Genomic DNA, 500 nt, shown 5'->3' with positions numbered 1-500 from the left:
CAGGGACAGGCTGGGCCTCCACACCTGCTCGGTGCTGCGGCCGCCGGGGGGGGTCCGAGGGGCAGCTGGATGCAGCCCCACTCCCCAGGGGTCCCCGGCACTAGGACTGCGCCTCCGGCAGCTTCAGGCTGGGCTCCGCTAGTACTGGCCCCGGGGCCTTCTGGTGGTGGCCCCGGTCATGGCAGAGGAGGCTCTTGGCCTCACAGTTGAGGTTCTGGTAGCGAGGCGGGCTGGGTGCCGGCCGGTGGCAGACAGAGGGGGAACTGAAGACGAAGGGGCCCAGGCAGCAGCCAGGGCAGGGCAGCACCTCGTCCTGCTCCAGCACGGCACTGGAGCCGTGCCCGGGCAGCATGGCTGTGCGCTCCGTCCGCTCCAGCGCCACCGTGCAGGGGATGCTGAGCTCGGAGAAGCCGTGCTCCAGCCCGCTGCCCCAAGCCAGGGGTTTGCTGACCACCACGTGGTTGTTGTTGAAGAGGAGCCCGTTGGGGACTCGCGGGTCC

General features: G+C 70.6%; 1 protein-coding gene across 1 annotated transcript in view; it reads right to left on the bottom strand.

Annotated features, from left to right (window-relative positions):
• Positions 1-59: 59 nt before the first annotated feature.
• Positions 60-500, bottom strand: part of TESK1 (testis-specific kinase 1) — an 8,073-nt gene continuing 7,632 nt past the window's right edge. Inside the window, exon 11 of the mRNA XM_009330429.1 lies at positions 60-489. Within this exon, the coding sequence (XP_009328704.1) occupies positions 101-489 (389 nt within the window). The 3' untranslated portion in view covers positions 60-100. The remainder of the gene's footprint in view (positions 490-500) is intronic.

Source organism: Pygoscelis adeliae, unplaced genomic scaffold (genome assembly GCF_000699105.1).
Source record: "Pygoscelis adeliae isolate BGI_AS28 unplaced genomic scaffold, ASM69910v1 Scaffold628, whole genome shotgun sequence".
NCBI lineage: Eukaryota > Metazoa > Chordata > Aves > Sphenisciformes > Spheniscidae > Pygoscelis > Pygoscelis adeliae.
The sequence above is the reverse complement of the archived record's forward strand: the minus strand, read 5'-3'. Positions and strand labels throughout refer to the sequence as shown.